The following is a 27,088-nucleotide window of genomic DNA, read 5'->3' as shown; positions in this document are numbered from 1 at the left end:
TTTTTTTAGTGCCTCGCTGTTACAGGGGCCAGATCCAGTTTCCGCGCCGCCGCTAAACGCGGAGTTGCGCCGGCAGCTGAGGGTCGACTTTGCCAGAACGGCAGTCCAAGCACGGCGCTCGACGAGCAACGATCGTCGCAAAAAAAGCGACGTCAATCAGCCGCCCACTGCCCAGTCGATATATATCAACGAAACCAATATTTATAAGGCTTTCAATAAAAAAATAAAATTTGACTTCAAAGATACATTTCAGTACAGCGGCATTGTTCAATATGCCGCTGTATATTTTTTCCGTGCCCCAGTGCTTGCTGAGTAAACCCTGGCTTCATCTGATTTGGTGGACTCCCTGGAGCAGGCATGTTGTTATGCGTGTTAGCATTTGGAAAAATTCACGGGCAGGACATGCCTAAGTGACACCGCGAAGCCTCCTTAAACCAAAACCGACGGCGAGCCAGCATTCCCCAGGGGCAATTGACTCCACAATGTCTTCATTAGCTTTTGTAACAATTCGCAGGCTCCTTTTTTTTAGCTCGCAAAGTTTTCGTTCCTAAACATAGCACAACGGGCAATTTGGAATATTTCTCGCAAACCATCATGGTGCTTTCCATTAAAACAAAAGCAACCAACGTCGAGACGAGATAAAATAAAGTGCAAGCTGTTAAAATTCCCCTTCGTGTGCAACAAATTGTTTTGTGGTTTTCCGGCGTGCTGCCAGAATATGAAAAAAAATCAGGATGAAGTGGGGGGGGTGGGGTGGTGGGAGAATAATAAAAAACAACACTCCCCTTTCCCAACCTCCCCCTCCTCTCCCTCAGAGGTACGGGTCAGAGTTCAGAGTTCGTGACTGCATCTGTCAAAAAATGGCCCCCAATCCCAATTACCAGGTTATCCCCGCTGCGGCAGCCCATCAAGCAGGCGAGCCCCTGAAAAAACCCCGCGCCGCGATCTTGCCAAGCCAGGACGCGCCGCCAACCACCGCCGCTGCCACACGTGCACGCGCCGCCTTTCAGTTCAATCGGCCCTTTTTTCGCCGGCCGCCCCGATTGAAAATAAATAATTGATTCACCGACCGTGGCTTTACAAGTCGCACAAAAATACGGCGTGTTGAGATCAGAAACGCATGCAGCGCACGGCCGTCTGCTGGCATACCGCGCGCGAGGCGCTACGTCAGAATGGCCGAGCGCCGCGGCACTTTGCTTTGCGTTGCCTTTTTGAAAATTTGCCATAAAACCCATCTGCGCGAAGGACTTATTGTAGGGATAAACAAAGAGCAGAGTCTGCCCACAGGGGTCTTGGCCTCACGTCTTTGAGCTCCCAGCCTTCGACTAGCCCCAATTTCCGAAGTCATAAAGTTAACAAAAACCCCGTGTTGTACCCCCTTTCGCGCCTGCATCTTTCATACAAACACACATATACACGCACATCCATGCAGTGACAAAGAGTTACACATATACGTACGGAAATATATACACACATGCGTGCATAGACAGACACACCCTTGCACATACTTACATGCACACGTAGACACTGACAACATACGCACAGTCATAACGGCCCAAGTAAGGGGTCAAGAGCGGTGATGCTTCACGCACAAGTTTCTTTTCTAAAAAGCCCCCCCCCCACCCCAAGGCCTGACAACATCACGCCGCACTGACCTTCAACGCTGGCAGAGCTAAACACTCAGTTTGGCGCCCACCAAAGGGCAGGATGGGGTCATGTTATTAGACGCGGTCAATAAGAGGGGCACGAGAGTGCGGGTTTGTTTCCTTTCTGCTCATGTCCTCTTTTGGAGTTTGTATTCTCCCCCCCCGCCTCTTATTATTGTTAAACATGAGGCTGTAAACAGCTGAAACTGCCAGCAGCCCCGCCTGATGACCTCACAGCTGTCCCTGTTCCATCCCGCCTCCCCAACTTAAATCTGCAGGGAACATTCTATTTCCAGGTATCACGGGCCTGGTAAAGGCAAGGCGGCAACAGCCCTGATTTGAAACGCTCATCGGTAAACAGCCCGATCAAACTCTGCCATTTAGCGGTGGCAAGAAGCAGAGTTCAAACGTGCAGGGGTAATGTGGTAAAAATGTAATAATGCTATTTGACGAGGGAGGCTTTGTCATTCAGTGTGCGTGTGTTACCTGCGAAGACATATAGATCAGAAAGATGCGTGGAACCTGACAACAACAAAAAAGCAACAAAAAGCTGAAACGTTTGCAAAGCAGCATGGAGCGATGCCTGCTGGGAATTACACTGAACAATAATAGAGGGAAAACATATGGGTCGTATTACACATACAAATTTGAGACGTCGTGTTAAACGTTACGAAATATAAAATAGGTTGGGCAGTGCACGCTATTCGAATAGATGATGGCTGGTCGTCAAGCCTGGTGATGGAATGGCAGCTAAAGGAGGGAAAATCACCTGAGAAAGATGACCACTGCAGACATGGAGTAAAGAGGTCAGACACTGTGGATGAGACCCATTATGGATGGTGCCGGCATGGGGATCTAGCAGTGGATTGATTACGGCTAATTATTACGATGAAGCACAAGTATGGAATTAAGCAAATCATACAAATTAAGTATACTGACGTACAACAATGGCAGGCATGTTTAATCAAATAATCACTGCCGATGACTGATACTAAGCTGCCGTGCATTCTTGACGCTGTATGAATTCCCACTTCGTACGGCTGATGTCGATGCAGAGCAACAACTACAATTTCACATTCAGGTGGTCAAGCAAGACAACCGTGTCAGGAGCAGCGGAGTGTATCGCCGCGATGCCTCCTTTGTATTTGTGAATCGGGCATTGCATAGTTACATGTTGTATGGTCTGTTCTGGATAACCATTTTCGATTTGCGCATCAGTCCGGTGAGAGTGGACTCTGTGGACAGTGAAGCGGCCCAGTGGACACCGCCGTCCCGTCAGACTGGCCCAGCGGATGCCGTCCACTCCTGGGACCCCCTCGCGTGGCAGCGGCGGTGCCGAGCGCTCTCTCACCGTAGGGCGAGTCGAGGCAGGTCGCGCGCGGGTCAGGAGGCGGGTACCCGGGCGGTCGGTACACGGCGTGCGGGCTGCCCGCCGCCGGCACCGACCGTCCCATCGAGGACCTCCGGGCCGGCTCGGACGACAGCGATGAGGTGGAGGAGGACGAAGGTGGCCCCACGGAGGGCTTGGCCGGCGCCGCGGTGCGATGCGTGGTCGTGCCCGGCTCCTCGCGGGTCCGGCCGCCGCCGCCGCCGTTGCCGTCCTGGCCGGTGCCGGAGCTGGAGGAGCTGGGGCCGGGAGCGCCGGGAGCGCCGGGAGCCAACGTGGGGAGGGCATTGCGACGCTCACGCACGTAGCCTGTGCCCAGCGCCTCGTCGTCTGTAGTGGAGGAGGGCAAGAGGGCACAGAGAGGTTATGAGCAAGGCCTCCCACGTCTCCCTGGTGCCCTAGGTACTCACGTTTTTCATCCTGGTGAAATTATAACAAAAACTCAAACGCATTTGTTCATAACATTGTGGCCTTAAGTGGAAAAAATGTTTAACAAGGGCAATGACCCTTTTTTAACGCACGTATTTTTGGTTAACAAATGTAACTGTAATAACAATTAACTGTACATTAGTTTACGTATCCAAAATATGCCTGCTAAATACAATTATTTTCAGACAATCTCAAATCAATAAATGGAGGAAGGCTTCGCCACACCATGTCCAGTCATAGGAGTGTTGTTACCACACTTGACCGAGCTGGTCAATGCTGGTTTTGTGAAGAGGAAGGAGGTCCGGACCAACTTTGATATCACTCATGTGCCTACTAATTATAATGCAGCTAAAACTTTAAATTTTAGAGCCGATGAGAAAACTCTAATTCAGGAAAGAAAAAAAACATCTACACGCCTGCAGACGTCTCAATTTATTTTCAAATGTTTAAAACGTTCACAATTTTGGCGATTTGGAATGTTTTGTTTTAAAATGAACATGCAAAACAAACAGCAACGACGTAGCTCGTCGAAATCAAAACATTACATGTGGCAGCGCAGCCTGACGCGGCGCTAAAAAAAAAACCCCACTCAACTCAGAAATAAACAACACTGGCACCAAACTTTGTCCCAAAAAAAAGTAAATTCAAACATTCGGGGGCCACGTGACCACGCGCAGTTTCCACCTCCGCAAACGAACGTTAAAGGCGCGCTCGCCCGATGAGGCCATGAAAACGTGGCTCTGTGCCCATAACCACTTCATTATTGCTTTTTTTAACAACTGCCCCAATCCCACTCACTACCTTAATCCTAATGCATGCGAACAGATGTGTTTCCTTATTAAGTCATTTTTGCAGATTTAATGTTACGTGACTTTCCATTCCAGGGGAGTTATTTCAGAAAGACGCCGTCGTCGGGGGTTTTGAGCCCAGCCCGTTACATTTTGAAATCTGCACCCTGCACTCTCCCTACTCCCCCCCCTCCTCCACTTGTCCCCTTACTCCCCCGCCAATCACTGCACACCGAATCCCCAAACGCTCTCCTTTCAATGCGGGCAAATGGTGCCCGCGGTTTTTTCTTTTTTTTCTTTTAAGGATCCTGCAGTCTTTTGTTTTGTTTGATGTGTTGTACATTCCAGCTGTTGATAAACGCTCTTCATAAAACACTTTCCCGACCACCTACTTGTTTCCAGCCATCGTCTCATTCGCACTCGGCCACACATTTACTGCGGGATGCGTATTTCACCGTGCAAGTGCGATGTGGGCGAGAGCAAAGCACAGCACGGGGACATCCACTGGCGGCTGCGGCAATGGTGATGTGGGTCGCAGTAAATACGGATATTTACGTCTAGACAGCGAGGGCCATCACACGAATAGTCATCGTCGTCGTAAAACGCGTCTGCGGTGCCCGTTGGTGTGGCAATTCGCCGAGGTGTCTCGCGGTTTCAAAACAACAACGAAGCGAAGGCACGGCGAGCAATACTGCTCCCAGGAGATTCAATAATGCAGATCTTCTCATCTTCTGAGCACCTGTTTTATTTCCGTATTTCTTTCTTTTGCCGTTGTTAAATGAGATAACAAAAAATGTACGTTAAAACACGAAACGTAATGAGTAACAACGCGATCTGATTTTATCCGTCGTGCATTCTGCCCAAGCTCTCACCCCTCCTCTGTACAAGAGGAAAGGCGGTGGCGCAGATCCATTAACTTCAAACATTTTCGTATTTTTTGCAACCCCAGTTCATATTCCAATTAACTTGGCCATAAGCATTGACAGAGCGGGGTGGGGAGGCGGGGGGGGTCGTGTAGCCTCCTCCGTTCCTCCACGCCCCGCCCACCCCCGCCGACACTACGTGGCTGGCGACGGCACTTCATAAGAGGAACGCTTTGAGCAGGCGTCGTGACGGAGGTGCCACCGGGCTGCAGTGCGCACGACAGTTCCACAGCGGTGATCACAGAGGCGCTAAGCCCCCCGGCCTCTCCTGCACCAGAGTATCTTTCAGCCGAACAATCTGGCACATTTCCATATGAAGTCCGCGCGAGCCCTGATCAGAATTCCGAGTTCTTTTGTTCGCACCCGGGCTCTCTTTCCGCGCCTCTGCGCTCTTTGCCGCGAGAGAGGCTTGGCGGCCAATTATTAAATCAAGTCGCACTCCCAATGGCTGTTTAAGATTCATGCCAAACTCAAGAGAGACACGCAGAAAGAGAGCATGAGAGGGAGCCAATGGGAAGGCAAACCCGCGCCTGTGTGCGGGGAGAAAGAGGGTCTATTATCCTCGTTTACTCCAGACAAATCACTTCACAAACGCGCGGAAGGAGAGGGTCAATAATGGACCTCAATGGGCAACACAAACTTTACAAAAGGACGAACCAACGCTGCAGAGCGCGCGCGCGCATGTTAAGTGTGCACGCACACATGCTTGCTTGCCCGCGCAGGGCGCGCGTGTGTGTGTGTGTACGTAGGCGGTAAACGCGTGCGGGTCGGGTATCATCGTCCCCGGTCGACGCGGCTGCAGATGAAGCGGCGTTTCTACTCGGCGAGATGTTGAAAAAAGAATTCGGGCGCTGTAGGTTTCCGAGAGCTTACTCATCATCAGCTTATCCTGCGCCGCTCCGCACTTTTACAGAACCTTTTCCCAGGGGTCACCCCTTTTTTTATTCTCCACGTTCTTTCTTCCGCGCACCCCCACGCCCACCCCACCCCTGGGCTGGCTCCCTCATCCCCGAACTGGCACCAACTACCCACAGCCCCCCGGCGTCAATGGAGCAGCTCATGCATGAGAAAATCTCTTTGGCTTCTAATGGCGGGGTGGTGGTGGGGGGGGGGATTCCATCAATGTCCTTTCATTGCTTGCAATTTTTTTTAATAGTCACAGCTCCCCATTGCCCCCCCCCCACCAACGTCTCTCCATCACCCTACAGCTCCTCCTCCCGGCCTGACTCACCCCGAATCTTCTTCCAAGACTGCACCTCTCCACCGAAATTTTCCGACAAAGTCGATCTCCTGGTGGGAGATGAACCACCCCCCCCCCCCCCCCCCCCACCGCTTGCGTGTGCGCAGTGAGAGCCGCGTTCGAAGAGGGCGGCGTGAGCTCAGTCCCCCGGACACGGCTCGCGCCGCTCGGTTTTCCGGGCCGGCGTTTTTTTTTTACGGGGCCGAGGCGAGCCACTCGTGCGGCTGTTAACAGCCTCTTGAAGGCGCGCGAGGGCTACTTGGCGCCACTTTTCACCGCGGGTGTAACGCTCCCCCGCACGCACGCACGCGCGCGCGCTCGCTCGCTCGCTCACGCTCTCCGGCCGGCAGTGTCTGGCGACTGCGCACGCACGCACGGGCAGCATTCCATGGGGAAGTGTTTATTAACGCAGGGGGAATCCGTCCCTCCTGAGGCTTCTTCGCAAAGTCCCCCACTGCAAGCACCGGCACAAAGACACGTTTGGAAACACCCACGCTTTGCCAGAATTGCCCTTATCTGATCAATCATTAACGTTCCAGCAGCATAAATTGCCCCTTATCCCGTAATTGCGAATTAAAGTGTAACCCAATCAGTAGGTGGTGGTGGAGGAGGCATGATTGAAGGCTGGCTTGGTGTGTGTTCTCCATTCAGTAAGGAGAGCAAGAAATCTTCTCGCACATTTATCTTCCTATTCTCTCTACACCGATTACACTCAGAGGCCATGTACATATTACATTACTGCCTTTAGAGGGGATTAGCCCAAAGTAATAACATTTAAAGGGAAAAAAATTATTGAATTATATAGTTTTTCTTTGCAGCCGCTTTCAGGAAATGGAGGTGACGTTATTGATGGCAGACCGTCCTGCGTGTTTCAACACTCGTAGTCCGATAGCCAGGAGCAAAGCTAAATGTTTTATTTGGCACTCGAAAGAGGATTTCATGTTTCTATTACCTGATTAATGTAATGAAATGTAATGAAAATCCAGAACCTCGCTACCGGCTCGCAATAAAATGTAATTTTTGCTTTTGGAGCGATCTCAAATGCGCACGGCTCTTTTTAAAATTCTTCTCAGGTTCGCTGTCATATTCCAAAACTTGCCACTGTTACAATTAAGTCCTCCTTCGTTGTTCAATACGTTACGCACAAACATAAATGGTTTACTTTCCACGCTTAGTTTGTGTTAGGTACCAGTCAAATTTATAATAAAACCCAAATGCAGTCGATAATTCTGCTTCTTGGGGAAACTACCATGAATAAGTGTCCAGTAACGTGAATAAAAACGATTAAAATAAAATGGTGTGAAATTTAAAACTGCGACTGGGAAATATATACCGAGTAGTATAGACGTTAAACCAAATTAGCAAGCGCTGTAGATACGAGAAAGTGCAATAAAGTAAAAATCTAAACTGTTTTTTATGACACTTTACAAATTAAGCAAGGTGCAACCCAAAAACAAACAGCCCTTAGCTCCCAAATATGTGACTAAGCTCTGCATCCTAATCTGTCTGGCACGAGGGTTTAAGCTTTGTTAATAAGAAAATAAACTTTACATCGTGGTCAGACGCTCACACATAGCACTCCATTGACATCACTGAAACTGAGCTGCTATTAAATAATATGGAATGATGTCACTATAGTGTCATAATTACGTGATTGACCGCAACTGTAAAGTATTTTTTTTCCATGGAAAAGAAAGCTTCTCTCGGATAGCCGGGGGACACAGATTGCAGGTACAGGATCTACAAGATAAGAAGAGTTTGTTTTTCGAGTTGAATCTTCCCTAAATACATTCAACAAACTTCAATCCGCTATGCACTACTCAAACGCATTGCTTTGCGAGTTGAACGGGGGCCCCATAATTTCAATAGAGTGCTCTTGCCAATAAGATCTGGCAATCCAACAACCTTTGTTTAACAAGCCTGGAACTGCTGATGAGACTCAGAAGGTCAAAACCGCTCCAATTTGCTTAAACTAATTCGGCTTAAAATGATTGGTCTGGAAAGCCAATGAACATGATGGACTAAACCAGGGGTTGTGAACCAACATAACAAGAGCCATTTTTTCCGAATTCGGTAAAAAAACCCCTCAATATTTCAAGAGCCGCAATGCACTGTGTGGTGAATACGAGACGGCGGTCCTTAATAAATAACGTCACGAAGCAGTCCTTAAAGAGCTGCATGCGGCTCGAGAGCCACAGGTTTGCCGACCCCCTGAACTGAGCTAAACTAAACAAGTATGTTGTATTTGCTACATTCTCGTCGGTTTCATCAGGGTAACGTGTAGGGCCCGAAGACGCGGCATGGCCTGGCAGTCCTGCTCAGGGCCCACAAGGCTCTTGAGCCCAGCACACGGGGAGGCCAAAGGTCTGGCACCCAGTCAGGGGAGGAGGCAGCGAGGGGGTAGAAAGCTTTGCAGAAACTGGATTAACTTTTATTTAACGCGGCCATTCCAGGCTTTACTTCTTATTGGTGGGGGCGGGGTGAGGGGGCGGGTGGCATCGGGAGGGAGCGAGAGAGCCGGAGACGTGAGCCCTGGATAATCCCGCATTCCTGACTCCAGCAAGCAGCCATCGCTGACACCAACTTCGCGAACCCCGGCAAAAGGTCATCTTGGATGAATTCAAAACTTGATTTGTGATTAGTAAGGAGAGAGTCAGCTCTTGGCAAAAAAATGTGTCCGTATGGGGAAGAAAATGACAAAAGAAAAGCTGAACCGCCAAAGTAAAAAAAAAACCTTAAATAAAAACCTGCCATGGAGAATTCGCTCGTAAGGGATGTTTCTGGCGATTCCTTTATTAAAAGCAGACTTTCTCAGTACCGCTCATTGTGCTCTCGGCTAGACCTGCTCGCCGCTGCCACACAGCGCCAGAGGTTTTATAAACACGGCCGGCATAACTCTTATTAAAAACGCCACGAGGTCGGCCCTGGACCGGGAATGCAGAGCCCTGATCAAATTCCAGCTGTTAGACATTTCCTACTGTCTTCTTAACAAGTCCCAAACTATAAATACACGCAGGTCCGACTCTTGCTCACAGTAAGCAGTCTCAGAAATCAGCAGAAAGCTGATCTGGAGTCTACTAAAAGCCTCTTGGAGCCATTCTAGCTCGCAACATGTGTCTCGAATTTATGAATTTGGGATGATGAACGACAACACGATAGTGTTTATTTCTGCTGGATGCTTAAATAGCGTGCGGCTTTGAAAGTCTGTTGACTCAGTGTGTTTAGTCACTTTTTTTTCATATAAATATCATAATAGTGTTTATTGGTAAAACATTAAACTGTTATACCGGCTCATTAACACGTAAATAGTTGAAGAGCTTTGCATATCACTTTAATTGCCAAAATATGCTATTTGCTTTTTCCCTCCAATTATATTTCAAGAGCAGTATCAGAACCACGTCATGGGAAGAAGAGCTTTCAATTCAGATGCTGTGCATCTAGCGGGCAATGTAACACTGTGACAGAGAATAGCCCCAGAAGATGACGTAAAAAAATACTTGTGAAGTCACTTTAATAAACATCTGTATCCATACCAGGAGGACACATTTTGCATGCCCTGCAAAGAATATTTGTCCCATGTCAATCAAAACTGAATTTGTCAATTCTCACGGCTGGAATAAGTCAACTGAATTGACGAGCAATAAAAACACATTTTTTAAGGATGATGCTTTTATTTCTACGGTCATTGTTGGCCGATGAGGCCATATATTCGTACACTAACCATGGGTGACTCAAACCCAGAATAGAACCCAGGACCTCCACAAGCGAAGTCAAATCTCGGTGCACAATGAGTGCCACACGTTGAGGCGGGCATGTACATGCTACATTTAGGGAAGGTTTATTTTTATTTTTACTGAACACACATTTTTCAAGACGTACTTTTTGTTTTGTTTCATCTCTGCCACGAGAGGGTAGACCAGGTCTCTTGGCAGAACAAGCAGTGAGCAAAAAAAGCAAAGCAAAGCGTAATACCGTGTTGCCATTTCGGACAATTGCTCTTCATAACAGTAGAGAATTTCACGTCAAATCCTGTAGGAAAATGCGAAACAAATGGTCTACAAGAGAGACTCAAAGCTGGCACGGGCTTCCGAGTCGGAGATGATCACTTTCACCCTACGATGACAACAATGGAAACTCAGTGCACGGCAAGCGCATTCTTGGTGGAAAAAGGACAAAGGTTTATCTTTTAACTGTACCAGGGGGGTGCGGAGGACAGACAAAGCCAAAAATACGAGGGATATTAATATTTCTGTAGGGAGATGGGAGGGGGGGGGGGCACGGGGGCGACCGCTGGGTGTCCGGGAGGAAGAGAGCTGGTGGAGAGGGGGGGGGGCGGTGGAGGGGTCTGGGTACAGAAGGCTGCCCCGTGGCAGGGTGCTCGGAGAGGGAGCCTCGTACAAAGGCAGAGGATGTCGGCGTTCATAAAAATTCCCTCCTTTCGCCACCATCAATACCTGGGCAACGTGCGGCAGCGGACAGCCTCCACGCCACAGACCATCCTGCGGTGACACTGACGTGTCGTAAACAGAATCCTTTCGCCATTGAAGCCGAGTGCATGCTCACGATTCTCTAATAACGTTTTTTTTTTCAGGAAGAACAAAAACAAATGCATGCTTTCATTGTTAGCGAATCGTCAAAATTCTCATTTTTTGTTAACTTGTTGAAGAATGCTTTTTTCAACTCTCCTCTTTACAGATTTTTAGGGGGCTGTGAATCAAGGTGTTTTATGACAATAGGAGGCGATGGTGAGATAGCCCATGAGAGGGTGGCTATAAATCTGAAGGCCCTAGTCCTCGATGCTATTTCCTGACTTTGATGTGCATGTGCGTGCACTCCCCTCGCCTAGCGCGCAGGACGTCAGCCCAGCGTGTGAGTGAGCGAGGCGGGAGTGAGCGTGGGACGGGCGAGTGCGTGGCGAGCGAGTGCAGTCCTCAGTCAGTGAGCGTGGGGTTAGTGAACATGGGTGACTCTTGTGTAACCATGGGAATGGCCGCTAGACTTGCACCAGCGTGGCTTTTGCCCCCCCCCAACCCAACACTCACCCCGACAATGAGCAGACCCTGCAAGCAGATTAATTAGTCCCAGCAGAATTTTTTTTGCAAAGAATTTCAGATGAAATCCTGGAGTAAAATGCTTTAACAAAGGGTCTACAAGAGAGGGCCCACAAGCCAGCGCATACTTCACTGCACCCACTGCATCAATGAGCATGAGGGTGGAGAGATTTTAAGCTGTTTTGCGCACCCAACACAAATATTTTCCTTTGTTTACAAAAACGTTCCATTTTTTCTCGTATTTTTTTTCTTTCGTGGCGACACATCGATAGGTATCATTTTTCGCTCCCTCTGTGAAGCGTAAACATTCATACCCAAAATAATATTTTAAAAAGGCTTGCAGCTCTCGCGCCTTCTTGTTTTGCCGTTTGGCTTGCAAGCACGTTGTCATTATTGTCACGATTACCAAGGTTTGAATCCCGCTCTGTGGCATGACCAATAACAATAAGAGTCCAGCAAAAATAATGATAATCGAGGACATCAACGCGGGTCTATCCTCTGAATGCGGAGGCGTAGCTGTGACCTGAGCCCCCTCCACTCAGTCGGCCGAGCAAGCGGAGCAAACAGCGGCCGCGTTCTCCGACACCGCTATTTACAAGGCCACTGACAGACACGCCAACGGGCAGCCCCGTCACGCTGCCTTCACTCGCTCCCAGCAACACGAGTGGTGAGTAAACCCTGCCGCAGGTCGTGCGCGTGAGGCATGCGGAGCATCTGCACCGAACGTGTGTCATATGGTCACGCCGTGCAGTGGCGGAAACCGGGCAGGGCCATGGAATGGGGCGGCAGGCGGAGGGGAGACGGGGGTTGAGTGGTGGGGGGGAACGGGGGAAAGGTAGTTGGGGGGATAGGGTTGGGGGAGCAGGGGGCACAGCGTTCCGGAGTGGGGGGGGGGGGAGGTGAACGAGCTAAAAAAAAATCCCACAAGAAATTGAAAACTAAAATCTCTTAAGAATCAAAAATCCTAAAGAAAGCCGATGGGATTGTGTGAGAGTTCGAAATTTAATTTCGATGCTCGGGGGAGTGCTGTGAAAACGAAACCATTTTTTTTTGTTTTACCAGAGACAGCAACTTTAGACAAGAGATGTATTCAACAGTCTCCGTAGAGTTGCTTCAAGAAGAAGAAAAATATTAACCACCAGCGACCCCTATGCCTCCGAGTCACACCCAGGACACATGGTGGAGAAGCCACTGCATCTTCTTGGTTCTTTCGGTAAAGTCACGTAGAATGGAAATAAAATAATAAAATAAAACATAATAAAATAAAAATCTCACGACGTTTCGGCCACAACACAAGTGGCCTTCTTCAGATGAAGAAACAGGTCAGACCTGAATTTTGATTTAAAGCTTTCGTGACTGCAGTAATTCATATTCTTAGCCCTTTCGGTAAAGTCACGTTGAAGGGAAACAATAAAATAATAAAATATATAAAACAATAAAAATTCTCACGACGTTTCGACCATAACACAAACACCTGATGACGACCGTTTGTGTTATGGTCGAAACGTCGTGAGAATTTGTATTGTTTTATATATATTTTTATTTTATTGTTTCCCTTCAACGTGACTTTACCGAAAGAGCTAAGAATAGGTCAGACCTGGTCCATTCTACGTGACTTTACCGAAAGAACCAAGAGGATGAATCCCTGCAGTCACGAAAGCTTTAAATCGAAAAAGCCACTGCATACATCACGGGATGAATTAAACACTTTGTGGTGTGCGTACGTGTGTGTTAAACTTCTTTTGCAGCATACATAGCCAACCCCGCTAATCGGAGGTTGCTCATGAAACCGGAGCGTTGAGATTAACTTGTCTTAGGCAGACCTTCGTTCCTGTACATTTCACCATCGCTGCGACAATTTTACACATGGGATACATTACGTAAATTAAATAATCATTTAATTATTACAACAATAACTATTCAACAAGTACTGTAAACATCTCGAATGTAAAACAATCGCCTGTAGAGCAACGCGAGAGGTTGCGTGCCATCGTTGCATTTGTATTACATATACAAACAATGCAGAGAATACTGGTTTAAGTAAATATTCAAATGTACGCCATGAAGAAAAACTTATATTTCCAAAAATGTATGCCTACATATTTACATTTGAATAAGGGGCAAACGAAAACATCCAAAGTAAAATTAACTTGAGATCGACATTTTTACAGGGGCCCAACATGAGCTATGCATTACTCACTAAGCCGATCACAATAACGACTGCAATGACGAGAGGGAGAGATAAATAAATACTCACTGAAAATAAAGCAATAAGATTCACCCAGAGCCCACTTTTAATGAATATTCTGCCAGGAAAAAACTATTTGGCCACCGTTCGTGACTAGATCGCGTGCCCTTTAGCAGCAGCCAGCCACTTATACAACCGAGGGTAAATGCGAGCTCCTCCATGCAGTTCCTGAAGAAGTCAGCATGTGGAGTGAAACGTCGGACATCACGCCAAACAAAGCACGGTACAATGCAAAAACAACATCGAACTGATGCTATCCTGCACACACACTGTACCAAACGGCCGTTTGGAGGCACACAGCCAGCATCACACATTCGGCCCGTCGCAGTTTATTTTAAAAGTTTATGATATTTTTCTTTCTGTTATCAACGGTGGCGAGTCAACGTGCCCACACCAGCCTGGGAAAGCTGTGCAGGCTTTCCTTGTGTGGAACTAATGGAGCATGAGTCGCCTCTCTGCTGGGGGAATAATTTATTGTGGTGAAGCATCCAGACTTTGTTGTTTTTTTTTCTCTCTTTTAGCCAAAAACAAGCCTCGCCACCTCCCTTGTGACTCTCCTTAAATCTTTCCAAAAGGTTTGTTTTGCTTTAAACGATCCAGGGGGATGCGGAAGGGGTGGGTGGGGGATGCGGGTAGCCTGGGGGGGAAGAAGGGAGCAGCGGTTTCTGTCTCACACCAGTGCCATTAGAGAGCGGGCGTCTCAAAACATTCCAGCCTCCTTAATTTTTGGGGGGAGAAGATTGACAAGGACGATCGGGGGTTAGTAACGCCCGGCGCCATGCGCTGGATGCTCAGCTTCCTTCCCAGCTGCTGACTTCCAAGCCTCTGCCAAAGCCTGGCAATTAATGGTTGTCAGCAGAGCTTTTTAATTTCCCCACCCGGCATAGCACATCCAGTATACCTCTCACTGTGGATGTGGGTACTAATGAGTCACGTGTCACCGACTCCAGTTTACCAGCGACGCGGGAAATATTCAATGAAAAATTAAGTCCAGGCCATGAGTGTGGAGGCTTCAATCATCAACATCTGTCAAGTGTGAGAGAATATGCAACAGACCGCACAGTGTTCACGATTGGCACTCATGATTTGTCGCTTCAAACGATGATGATGATGATGACAGCACATAAGGATCATAATAATGATCATTATGATATATATTTTGCAACCAACGCAGGAATGGGATTTTTTTTCACTGAAAAATGTGTTTTATACTGTACAAGCAAACATAAGCCAGCATATAAAATGTCTGCAAAAGCTCATAAAATATAAAATATGTGTTAAAATGTATTGCCAAGGCAGTAAATGACAAAGGAACATGGAAATCAAAACAACACAAAGCTATTTTCTTTTTTAAAGTATTCGCAACCGAATACTGCACTCGTTGGCCATAAATTTCACTTAATCTCCGCACATCTGCAAATTTCCCTTGAGTCAGATACCGCACGTCAAAGCCCACTGTGTGCGAGACACGTTATGCGGCTGTGCACTATCAAACTTATAACACTCGTGCTCCAAACAGTCAAACACTCCCATCAATAGTCACATTACGTTAAAAAAAAAGTTTAGCCGGCTGGCTGTAAGGATGGATGGACAGTCACATCCATAGGACGTGCAGGCTGCTGTATTAGGAATAAGTTTTGCTGGCTGGCTGGCTGGCGGGATGGACGAATGGATGGTCACATCAGAAGAACGTGGGGGCTGCTAGTTGTAATAATAATGATACAGAATTACATTCCTAGTTGGCTGGAGGCTGTTCATCCTTGCAATACAGTATTCAATATCAACAATACAACTGTACGGAAAAATACCCGTAAAACATTACAACGATGATCTTTACTTTGGGCCGTCGCTCCACCGCCGTGTGTTTTTTTTATTAACGGTTTTGCCGCAAAATCTCATGCGGAGCTCCGCATGCGGTGAGGAAAGCATGCCCCCCCCCCTCTGCTCCTGCCTCGGCTCTCACGAGCGCCTCCCCCTCCACGGTAAGTTCCGCCGTGAGCTCGGCAAAAGAATGCAGGGAAATTAAAAGCACCTGTCGGTAAAAACGAAAGGGAGGGGAAAAAAAGCCAGGCCATTACCGTAGTCCCAAGTTGGAGGAGACTCGGATCACAGTGGCAAATTTCCAGTAACCTGTTACCCATCGATGCCTCTTGACCAAATGCAACAATTGAACGCTCTGGTGGCCACACAGCATGCGTCCGAGATCTAAAACAATGAACTCATCGTTATTATATTTTATCGAGGGCTGCTAAGCGCATGCTCCCAAAGGCCCACAACTCCAAATGGCCAGAAACAAACGGCACCGATGAAGATGCAATAGATAAGAGTGAACGCGTTTCTTGAATTGAGCAAGGTTATTAGAAGAGATCAGGAACAGAGATGATGGGAGGGAATTCCAAAGTGGAGCAGCGGGTGGGTAAGAAGCAGAAAGAGAAGTGTTTTGACCTGCAGGTTGGAGGTTGAACACAGTGTGGAGGAGACAGACGAAAGAGTCAGTGTTTGGTGAACCAAGTCCTCAACATTAGTGGAGGAATCAATGAGTGAAGCTCATGTGTAAAAGTAATCATGGTAGAAGAGTGATAGGGAGGTGACTGACCACCGGTATGCGAGTGACGAGAGCACTAATGCAGCAGTAGTAGCAATAATAATGATGATGATGATGATAAAGAGAATGGCAGTCCCATTGAAGCATGCAGTTTAATATCTAGAGTTTCCAATGTAACATCTGTTGCTTTTAGAAGTGTTGGCACGAGTAACAAGGAAAACAGAACACGGAATTGTTTTGCATTAAATGTGTAGCCCATTTCCCTTGTTCCTCTACATGGAGAGTATTTCCCCTCAGTCTACCTTGGCAAAGGAGACTTGTCTCAAAAAGCTCTCATGTGGTTATAAATAAAGGATAGAGACTTACTGCAAAACAACTCACGTTTGCAAGGAGAAGTTCCGGGGGTGGAGTGGTTAGCGCCCTGCGCTGTGAACCCAGAGAAATGAGGCCTACCTCGAAAATCTTGATTTCATGCCACGGCTAACATCAGTGGCGAATTATATCCGAACTGGTCCATGTAAAGTCCTGGCCCACCCAATTATCTTCACCGATCCGCACTGAGCAGTGTCGCCAGGTTACAGTCAAACTACTCCCACATCATCACAGCCTTAAGCGAGCAGTGGATCGACAAAATGCTGTAAATTATTAAGTGTGTATTTATCACCATCAGTGCTGGATGAACGTCTTCCCAAGCTGTGATGTAATATTCCACACACCACCTCCTGCACACGAGCTGATTTGATCGCTCCATCTCCAAGTTGGACCCCTCTCGGACGAGTTCCATCCCTTGGCTGCCACTCCAACGTTATTTCTTGATCATCATCCACCATCCCTTCTAGCGGCAACGTGTCCTGCCCAAGCCCACTTCATTTTTTTATTATTATTAACATCCAATGCGATGCGATCGACCTGTGTACTGTATGTTCTCTAAACATTAATTACTTTGGAAGACGCATGTTGAAAAGCGTTACAGCGCATATTTTTTGTGTATTATTTATATTTGCGTCATGGTGGCGGACCGTACGGCTGTGAAGTTGACGATGAGCTCTAAAAATATATATACAAGAAGAGAAATGGCTGCTGGCAGTGGCTTTGGCTCTCAGCGTGGGTCTGTTTTGTGCGACGTAAAAGCCCCATCCCTGTTCCATCGGACACAAGGGTATGAGCGAGGGCGGTAGGAAGAGGGGGGGGGGCAGAGGGGAGGGGGGGGCAGAGGGGAGGGCGGGGGGGGAGTGGGCGGAGGGGAGAGGGGTGAAGACTCTGGATTTACTGCACCTTCAGCCACAACCGGCACAAAGCGGGAGCCATGGCCTGGTCTGGAACAAATCGCATTATCTCGGCCCACGTGGACTTGAAAAGCTTATAATGAAAAATCCTTTTTTTTAAAGCCCGTTTTTTTATTTTATTTTTTTGCTCCTTAAAGGGTTTGGACATTTTAAAGCAACTCTTCCAAGAGAGGGCCACACACGATGCTCATTCACTCACAATTAGAGGGCGCAGTCAAGCATAAAAGCAAAAGGTCTGCAATAAAGTATTTTTTGGGGGAATTGAATGAAAATAAAAGGTTTTGTTTTGTGTTCCTTGTAAAGTGCTCTATTTATTTAAAAAAAAACGTTTTCACGATTAACAACTGATGCAACATCTCATTTACGAAGTGGTGTGGGCGTTTTAATAATTAGCAATGCGTTGTTGCCACTCATCAAAGGGTCCGAGTTATCTACAGTTGCCCTAATTGGCAGCTCAGGCCCGTTGTTTGATACTAATTATTATCAATTATCCATAATTACTGATCTGAAAAGATTTGAGTTCAGTGGAGCAGAAAACTTTAGCGCAATGACTTTTGGGCATTTGGCCATCTCACTGAAGTCAGACTGCGGTCATTCGTTTAGGCATGTGTATGTACGTATATGCCAGGCGGTTGCTGGACTTGACAGCAGCTGTTCTATAGCAAATTAACCACACATCAAGGCGCGCAGTCAAATTTCAGCCACCGAGATGAAAAGTGATTGCATTTATCGATATCTTCTGTGAATTGGAGATGCCAGATGCATTTGTTAAACCACAAGCTGTGTATTGCCCATTTGATTTGCGAGTCCCACACACATCTCACTCGATTGGAAGAGAAGGCTGTAACTTAATTGGGTGTCAGAGGGTCCACAGTTTACTTTGCAAAAGTCTTTGCGGAACTGATAAGTTCCTCGGAAGAAAAAATAATTAAGTTGGTTGACCACAGGTTGAGCTTCCAACAATCTGATAAATAGAAATGTGCATTCGTACAAGGGCCAAGGCGGAGGGCACATTTTATAATTCCCTCCCATGCGCAATCGAATTAATTTGCGGACACGTGGGACTGCTGTCGTGGTATTCTCCATTCCGCGCGCATTACCCATTCCGCACTTGATGCTCGCGATCCATCTAACCTGCCGCACCCCCCCCCCCCCGCACTTGGCTGCCCCCCCCACCCACCCTCCTCGCCCCTTCCGTGCCCTTAGCGCTCGCACACCCCAATGCCTCTGAGCTGAGAGCCAGACAGCCCCTGTTTACTGTATCGCGTTTCTCTCTCCCCCAACCCCCCCGGAACCAACAACACCGGGGCGGCGCGTGAACACGAGCCGCCCGCCGCGGCGCTCTCTCGCGCCGCCGGCCAGCGGCTTTGTTCTCACCTCCTGATGGATGAGCCGTGTTGTTTTAATGGAGAACACAAAGTGTTTGGGAGTTCAAATGTTTCTCCAACAAGGCCATTTCTTTTTTTGCCCCCTTAAAAAAAAAACATTACTTAAGCTGTCGGTAAACACCACAATATATTTAAACACAAGCACAATAGTGTTTTTTTTAAACAGACACAATGTGGAAATGGCAGTATCGTAAAATTGTCAAATCTTGGTATTTGACAATTTTAAAGTTTGTGCGGAGGGCATTAAAAATGTTTATTATTTTAATTACAGCAGGAGGATTTATTTTACGTAGAATTATGCAAACTAAACAAGTCTCCACTATCCAACATTCAAACTAAAATTGCGACGCCTGGCTGAGAACATTTAATGTTCTGCAGCATTGCACTCCAAGCACAAAAATAAAAGAAAACCAGTTCACACAAATTTACCACAGTCTGCGTAAAGATTTACTTCAGGGTCTCTCAGTGTTTTTCAGCCAGTCGATTTATTTTATTGCTTTTCTCAATAAGGTCTCACTTAAGAGCACACAGTGCATAAAGGTAAGTGTTTGTTGACCGTCGGACTGTTTAAAGAAATTTAATCCGAGTTGACCACTTGGAGGGTTCAGCAACCCCAGAGCTCAGGCGAGATTAAGGCTCAGAAAACGCGGACAGATATCCCGCGCCTGCTCGCTCGTTAGGGTTTTAGTGCCTCGGACTATCGGCCATCTCCACGTGAAGCCGTGTCCGTCGGCTCCAGCCTGGGATCCATTATCGAGATATTCGGGGTCGGTCCCCTAGACCGCAAGAAGCGTCTGGTGTCTGGTCTCTCCGTGCCTCACCCTCGACGGGTCAGCCTCAACATCAATCGCACGTCAAGCGATAAGCGCGCCTCTAAATCCATACCCAACAGCCTTTGCCAAAGTCACCGCGCGAATGTCAGAAGAGACAACGGCTCGTCTGTCGCCACTGACGGCGCGGAGCACCGGGGGTGAGCGCCGGCTTGAGCCTGTTTTTTTTTTGCAAGAGCCGGCGGAATATCTCCAAGTGAAAGGAGGCGGAATGAAGAAGCCAGAGCCTTAGCGGGGGTTACCATTATTCTTGAGAAAGCAAGGGAGGCGAGAATCAGGTGGTGTGGGCATGTGTTGAGAAGGCACAAAGAAGATGCAATTAGAAGGACTACATGGATTAAAGCATGTATAGACTCACACAGAGACCCACAGATGCGCACAGAGACCCATAGATTAGAAGGGCTATGGGGATGTCACCGGTGCAGGGGCAGAAGGAGTAGAGGGAGAATGAGGGTGACGTGTAAGGATGCGGTGGAGCGAGATATAAGAATGGATGTGACTGGAGAAGAGGCACGGAACAGAAGCACGTGGAGGAATTTGTTTGGCTTAGAAGACACAAGTGACTACAGTGATCACTGCTCAGCAAAAACGTCATCAATATGACATTACTCCACTGTGGGAAACACTTCACATCAGTGGAGAGTTGGGCACAGTGCAACTCTCACAGAGTTGCTAAGGACCAACAACTTAGCACATCTCATGCCAGTGCTTTGATTATGCCAGAGACAAGACGGGAGCAAATCCGTACAGCCCTCTTATCCTCTTTATTAGGCGAAATGCAACACCTCCTTTGACCCTGGCCGCACAATGCCTTGCGATGACGGCGGACATGAAAGACATTCTTTAATTCCCTTTTGGGCGCGAGCCCTGCTGCAGCGTGAGTAATGAAATTTGCACAGGTGCGAGCTGAATGCGCCCTCCAGATTCAGCTCCCAAGTCACTGATGAATGGGTGGCGCATTTCCGAACTGGTATTTTTTAATAAAACAGGGTCAATTACCTTCTATTTGTCCTTCACCATTCCCCGTGTTTACCTTTGAAGTACGCACGCGAGTCTTTGGCAGATCAACACATTACGCGCCTAAGCGAGCAGAAAGCGGCATTTTGTATCGTCGCCTAAAGCCGTAGTGGATGCCTTCTGAGCGAACGCTGCCCAGTTGGGAACTGTTTCTTGGCTCGGCACGTGAGATTGTGGGTGGGCAGCATCACGCATGCCCCAGAGCGCTCATTCCATCGCCAGCAGCACGTACGACGCTGGCTTTCGTGTTTCAGCCCGAGGTGACCCCCAAAAGCGGTCGGTCCTCGGCAGGTACAATAGCTGGAATGGACCCCAGTTTTTTTTTTTTTTACAAAACAAGCGCGACACCAGCCTTGGCTAAGCATAGAGAATTTAATTTGTGGGTAAGGGCGGGGGGGCTGCCTTTTCTGCATCCCCTCATTATCGACAGGAGCAGAGTGTCCTTACAAAGTCCGATCATAAACTTTTGTTCTAACGTCTCCGAGGTGGCAGGAAAGATGACATTGTATCAGCGCGTTCACACTCGAATGCAGTTTCACCTGTGACTTGGGCACGGGTTTTATGGTCACAAGTGAGTTCGTATTTAAATTCAATGATATTCCAACATACCCATATAACCCTAACCCAAGCACCACCATGATGAGCAGTGAGAGATGGGGAGAGAGGAAAACGGGAGAGAGAGAGAGAGAATGAGACGGTGAGAGAGATGGGCAGTACGAGATTAAGAGTGATTGAGTAAAAGAGATGACAGAGAGCTGGGCAGGGGGAGATGGGGAGAGAAAGATGTATAGAGAGCAATGGGCAGAGAAAGCTGACCAGGGAGAGATGTAAAAATGAGATATTCCACAAGAGAAAGAGAGATGGTCAGGGATGGTCAACTTCTTTTTGCGTTTAGTTTGTTATCCTTCCCCCGCACCCACGATTTGCACAGTTGGCTACGCATGGTGCGAAAAACAGTTCAACATACATGCATGCATAAGGAATAAAGAGATGGGCAGTGTGAGATGGACAAGGATAGATGGATGGAGAAAGCTGGAAAGGGAAAGATGGGCAGGGAAAGATGGGCATGGAGATGTGGACACGGTGATGTAGCCAGAAGGAGGCAGAATAGCCGAGTGTTGAGATAGGCTGTGAGGTGCAGCGCTGCGATGGCGTGTGGGGACGGCCGTGCTGGGCTGACCGTCGTGAGGCGTGGTGCTGGAGGCCGGGGCCCTTTCCGCCGCCACGTCCTCAGCCTTGCACGGCGGCGCTGCCACCGGCCGCTCCGCCGTCTCCATGGTAACCGGCATTGCTCAGGGCCCCATCCCAGAGGGCAGTAGGCCTCAAAGGACAAGAGAAAACAACAACAAAAACTGAAGCAAATGCCGAGATAATTATTAGGCAAATTTTTTACTTTTGAATTTTTCATATATACAGAAACAGTGTAGTGTTTTCACAGTGGTTAGTGTATTTCACCTTGATCCCAGCGACCTGCATTCGATTCCTGACCAAAGTAACATCACGAGCGAGTGATATCTGAATAGGTGATGTTAATTCCATTCACCAACCCACACTGACCAGCATGGTGAGGTATGGCCAACAACCCTTATTCACCCATAACCAATATGTTGTCGGGAAGCATTCATCCAGCAGTGAATTGACAAAGGATTGTAAATTGTATTTACAGTATTCATTAAAAAAGACCATTGCACAGGGATATGTACTCAGCAATTACCTAGGAATGTACTCGGGGAAATTTGATTCACATTGCATCGAAATACAACGACGCCTCAAGATTACGTTTAAGACCGTGATTCTAAATAGTGGTTCAGGTTAAAAAAGGGAACAGATGTTTTGTTCCCAAGGGAAATGTTTAGTTTGTGGAGGGAAGACAATTACTGCTAAAAAAAAACCTATCCAGAAACCTACTTACTCTACTGCCTCCTGCAGGCACAACTCCGTCCCTGCAAGCGGGTGTCTACATGAACACAATCTGGTCGCGATCCACCAACCCCATCGGTCAAGTCACCGCATTGCCGACGCGCGCCACCACAAATCGGGGCAAGCACTTTACAAACCACTTTTAAAATGCGTCCGTGTGTAGAGAAGAAAAAGCAACCCCCCCCCCCCATACAACCGTGAGTCAAAAAACCACTCCACCGCCAGTCACTTCGCCACGCACGGGCACACACAGGAGCTGACCGCCTGTGACCTTTGAGAAGAAGCGATTGGGAGCTAACTCGCAATAATTAAATTTCATAGCTGTATTGAGAAAATTAAAGGCGAAAGGGGGGGGTGGTGGTTAAGTCAAGGGCCCTTCTCCTCAGCCGCTCGAGAGCCCTCCCACGTGTTTGCTCTCCGTTCTGGTGGCGAGTGGCAGGGCGGACGTCACCCCCATTGTGTCTCCCGAGGAAGAGCAAACACCGAGAGCATCGTTCGTCCTCCTCCTCTTCCTATGCATGGGTAGAGGCGCAGCACTCTGCACAATGACTCTACGTGCCCCTCGCTCGTTCGCTCGCCCTACGGAGTCTCTGCCAGCCAGGCAGTCACACAGGAACCCACCGCACTCGTCATTAGTGCCGGCGCATAGCGGGGAAGAATGTATACAGCCAGCCAGATGTTCCAAGCAATGGCCCTTTCTAAATCAGAGGGCCAGAAAGTTTGACCGACTTGTAAGTAAAACGGCACTCATAGTAGTCGGAGATAGCTCCCGCAGTGTAAATAAGTTTTACGCCGTTTTTCTGGCAACAAAACTGGTGTTAAGATGTTAAAACACCAAACTGAAACCTTCTACAAGGAATCGTGTCTGCATTAACCACTATGCTTGTGGGCAGAATGCAAACAAAAAACATACTCTGATAATATATGCATTGTCCTTGAAACTGATTGGTCCACACCAGAGACAGCTTTCTTTTGTTTTGTTGCCAGAAAAAGGGGAAAAACCTTTGATCATATTTTGGTACTGGCAAAGGAGGTCCCGTGATGTAGATGCTCACCCCGAGCTCTCATTACTCTGATAGTGGCATTGTCTTTGTGCTGTGCGCCTTTTGGCGTCCTCTGGTCTAGCACCGTTTGAGACGAGGCTCAAAAGAAAGCTGCTCTCTGGTGTGGACCAATCAGTTTCAAGGACAGTGCATTTATTATCAGGGTATATTTTTTGTTTGCATTCTGACCACAAGCAGTGTGGTTAATGCAGACATGATTCCTTGTAAAAGGTTTCAGTTTGGTGTTTTAACATCTTAACACCAGTTTGGGTTGCCATAAAAAAGGGAAAAAACTATTATCATGGGAGCATAGAATTACCATACAACAAATATTTTTTGCGGCAATGTCCTCTGCTGACCACCAAATTGCACGGCCCCACAGCCACCTATGACAATCTGGCATGCATAATGATCACCCATCCAAACACTTATCCAAGCTCAATCCTGCTTAGCTTCTGCGGCCTGATGAAATCGGTTGCGTTCTGAGTGATTTGTTCATAGGCCAGTCAACGATTCTCAAACATATACAGTATTAATTACAAATGTGCCGAGTAGTTTTGAATTGAGCCTCTGCACGACTGCCAGTGCAGGCCATTACATTTCTGCCACACGTTGCTCATCATACAACACATGGCCACACCACGACCTCAATCGATGTAATTTTAAATGTAGGTTCATTTTCTCTGGAAGTTCTCAGCGTGTCAAAGTGAAGACAATTTGTATATACATTCAGATGTACTGTAATTATGCTGCTCTTAAACATATTTTCCTACGTGTACTATAAATTTGAGGTCTGGCAGGAAAGGAAAAAGCTGATAGAAGCACAGAGAGCCAAGGACAGATTCATCGTGCTGGGAATTACACTCAAGAGACAAGAAAATGAACGCAGAGAGCACATGTAAATCAGACACATTACATTGACTGTAATAAATGTGGGCTAGATCAGGATGATGGCCGATGGACAAGACTAATGATGGCATGGCAGCCGAAGGAGAAGAATACATCTGAGAGTATTACCATCAAAGAGATGCAGCAATGAGGTTACGCAATGCACAGGAGTTAGATGGTTTGTGGGGTCAGAGTAATAAGTAACCAGTGGTTTTATAGGCTAGAGCCCTCGACACAACATTGCAGAGCTTGTTCAGGGCAATGGGGAGACCTTCATCCAGCAGTGGATGGACCATGGCTGATGATGATGATGACGACCCAGACTCCACCAAGACAACTTACAGCGCGTTATTTATTGGGCTGTGCAGAAACGTTACGATTATTACCACAAATGTTTAGGTCTTTTTTTCTTAATCTTGGATGTTTCGTCAATACCGATTCCATTGTGTGATTTTTGTTTTTATTTAGTTGTGGGAGGAAACCGGAGAACCCGGAGGAAATCGATGCTTAACGGGGGGAGAACATAAAAACGCCACACTGAACGGCAACTGAGCCAGAAATCGAATCCAGGGCCTCTCTCTCACCACGACGCACAAGCGTTACTGCCACGTCTGTTACTGCTGCGCCACCCTGCTGCTCAGAATCACATGCCCTTTCGCTTACGGGTGCCAAGTAAGTACTGCAATGACTTGCTTAAAACGCCGGCGTATGAACAAATACAGATCTGTTCATGGGCTGGGCAATGGTTAGCCCTGCAGACTAGAACTGCCTATTAACAATAGTAAAAGCCAAGTGTTCCAAATCTAACACTGCCACCTTCTTTGGTTCTTTCGGTAAAGTCACGTAGAATGAGAATAAAATAATACAATAAAATTTTCATGACGTTTCGGCCACAACGCAAGCGGCCGTCATCAGGTGAAAGGTACAGACCTGTCTGGACGACAGAGCTTCAAAATGAAGTTTATGTGAGAATTTTATCGTGTTATTTTATTATTTTATTCTCATTCTACGTGACTTTACCGAAATAACCAAAGAAGATGAATCCTTGCAGTCACGAAAGCTTTAAATCGAAATTTAACACTGCCACCTCACACGTGTCCCTGTCCCCAGCTGGATTTAAGAGGCAGTGCTGCAGGTGCGAGGGCACTACAGCGCCAAACTGGAGGCCATTGTTGGGGCTCCTCCAGCACCACGCGTTAACACAGGTCCAGAAGACATCTCTTGTTCACCGTGACATTCCAGGCAGCAAATTATTGGGGCACCGTCGGCACACACGCAGTAGCTGTACATGTGTGCGCGTGCATCATCGCTAGAACAACACGTTACCCCATACTGCCGACAAACTCTTGGATCGAGTGCTTTTTTCGAGCACCGATTAAGGCTAGCACAGTATACGACGGGGTGGTGTGGCCGAACACAACGCCCGGCCGCCTTGATCTCCACAGTGTTGAGCTTTAAACATCACACCAGGTAGAGATTTATGTCCGTGCCGACTGAGGGTGGACTCAGGGCTGGTTCAAATATTCACGCCGCTGATGTTAGGAGTGGCTGCGAATGAAACTTGGTTGGCCCGGGGTTCAATGCGCCGTACGGTTTTAATAGGTTCAGCACTTGACGCAACAGCCTGTCCAGGCTACATGGGGTATCGTTGTCTTTTCTAAAAAAAAAACAAGAGTGGGTTGGTATTGCTGTGGATAGCATTGCATTGCGAAATGAACCAGGCCACCTGCTACGACTAACAATCAGTGACAAATATCTGGACTGGTCCTGAGCCTCCCATAGCCGGACTAAGCACTTAGGAGACAAAGCTGTCCCGTGCTTGGAGCTGGCGACACCACCCCGCTCATGTGCACTGCAAAACCTTCATCGCCACTCACTTAACAGCACTTGCCCCAACAGCTTGTGTCGGCTACACAGGGGAACTTTGTCATTACTTAGTGCTGGTGGTGGTGGGAAGGATTGGGGGAGTGACGGGGGGTATGGAGGAGTTGCAGGGGGCAGTCCCAAGTGGGAGTGAAGGGGTAGGCGGAGTGTGAAGGATTTGAGGGGGTAGAGGCGAGGTGGGTGGGGGCGGAGCGGCCTTTGTGAGCGGCTGCCCGGGTAGGATTATTCTCACGTCGCTCACCCCGAGCAGCCATTGTCGCCACTCACCAGGGTGGAAATAAAAGGCTTTTTTTTATCGGAATGCCAACGCCTACACTTTGTTTTACTCGGTCAGAGTCCTATTAGGGCTGCACACTGGGCTGAAAACAGCAAGAAGCACAATTTTCGTAGCCGAATAAAAAAACAACTCCGGCGGCCGCATCTAAAAGTATAAACTCGTACATTAGCACGGCAGCATCTGAGATGTGGTACCGTGGCCCCTGGGACAGTGAGTAACGTCAAAATGAAAACCCCTAATATATATCATGCGCAGCCACATTCCACTCGAGCAGGATAAGATCTCCTCCCTCTGTGGG

The 27,088-nt window shown here is 47.8% G+C and overlaps 1 protein-coding gene across 2 annotated transcripts in view; it reads right to left on the bottom strand.

The window, feature by feature from the left end:
• LOC116940982 (zinc finger protein GLI4-like) overlaps positions 1-27,088 on the bottom strand; it is an 88,087-nt gene that overhangs the window by 50,309 nt on the left and 10,690 nt on the right. Inside the window, exons 2-4 of one of the 2 annotated variants that reach the window (XM_032951467.2) lie at positions 21,959-22,099; positions 2,998-3,363; positions 2,133-2,168 (exon numbers count right to left, since the gene is read on the bottom strand). In XM_032951467.2, the coding sequence (XP_032807358.2) occupies positions 2,133-2,168; positions 2,998-3,363; positions 21,959-22,067 (511 nt within the window). In that variant the 5' untranslated portion in view covers positions 22,068-22,099. The remainder of the gene's footprint in view (positions 1-2,132; positions 2,169-2,997; positions 3,364-21,958; positions 22,100-27,088) is intronic. The other variant, XM_032951468.2, reaches the window with a different exon arrangement.

The sequence above is a fragment of the Petromyzon marinus genome, chromosome 10 (assembly GCF_048934315.1).
Source record: "Petromyzon marinus isolate PM22_M1 ecotype Great Lakes invasive population chromosome 10, UKy_Petmar_22M1.pri1.0, whole genome shotgun sequence".
Classification (NCBI taxonomy): Eukaryota; Metazoa; Chordata; class Hyperoartia; order Petromyzontiformes; family Petromyzontidae; genus Petromyzon; species Petromyzon marinus.
This window is presented reverse-complemented; position numbering and strand designations above follow the sequence as displayed.